General features: G+C 66.8%; 1 protein-coding gene across 1 annotated transcript in view; it reads right to left on the reverse strand.

Moving 5' to 3' along the window:
• LOC102773583 (germ cell-less protein-like 1) overlaps positions 1–503 on the reverse strand; it is a 17,152-nt gene that overhangs the window by 3,249 nt on the left and 13,400 nt on the right. Inside the window, exon 3 of the mRNA XM_006773717.2 lies at positions 81–501. Within this exon, the coding sequence (XP_006773780.1) occupies positions 81–501 (421 nt within the window). The remainder of the gene's footprint in view (positions 1–80; positions 502–503) is intronic.

Genomic DNA, 503 nt, shown 5'->3' on the forward strand with positions numbered 1-503 from the left:
TTCCAGCCGCAGCCGTCGAAGTCGCACAGGAAGGGCCGCTCGCCCGTGTGGCTGCGCAGGTGGATCTTGAGGCGGCAGGCCTTGTCGTACTGCTTGCTGCAGCCCGGGAAGGAGCAGGAGAAGAGCTCCTGCTCGCGGAAGTGCGCGCGGTTGTGGGAGAAGAGCGCGCTGACGGTGATGAAGGTCTTCTTGCAGCCCGAGAAGGCGCACTGGTAGGGCCGCTCGGGCTCGAAGTGGCTGCGCTGGTGCGCGCTGAGCTTGGCCTGCGTGGGGAAGCTGTCCTCGCACACCTCGCACTTGAAGGAGTTCTCCTGCTCGTGGCCCTTCATGTGCGCCTTGAGGTTGTACACGGTGGTGAAGCTCTTGCCGCAGCCCGGCGCCGGGCAGCCGAAGGGCCGCAGCTTGTCGTGCGACTGCAGGTGCCGCTTGAGCTTGTAAGAGGTGGTGAAGGCCCAGCCGCAGCCGTCCAGCGGGCACTTGAAGGGCCGGGGCCCCTGGCTGCT

Source organism: Myotis davidii, unplaced genomic scaffold (assembly GCF_000327345.1).
Source record: "Myotis davidii unplaced genomic scaffold, ASM32734v1 scaffold546, whole genome shotgun sequence".
Taxonomy (NCBI): domain Eukaryota; kingdom Metazoa; phylum Chordata; class Mammalia; order Chiroptera; family Vespertilionidae; genus Myotis; species Myotis davidii.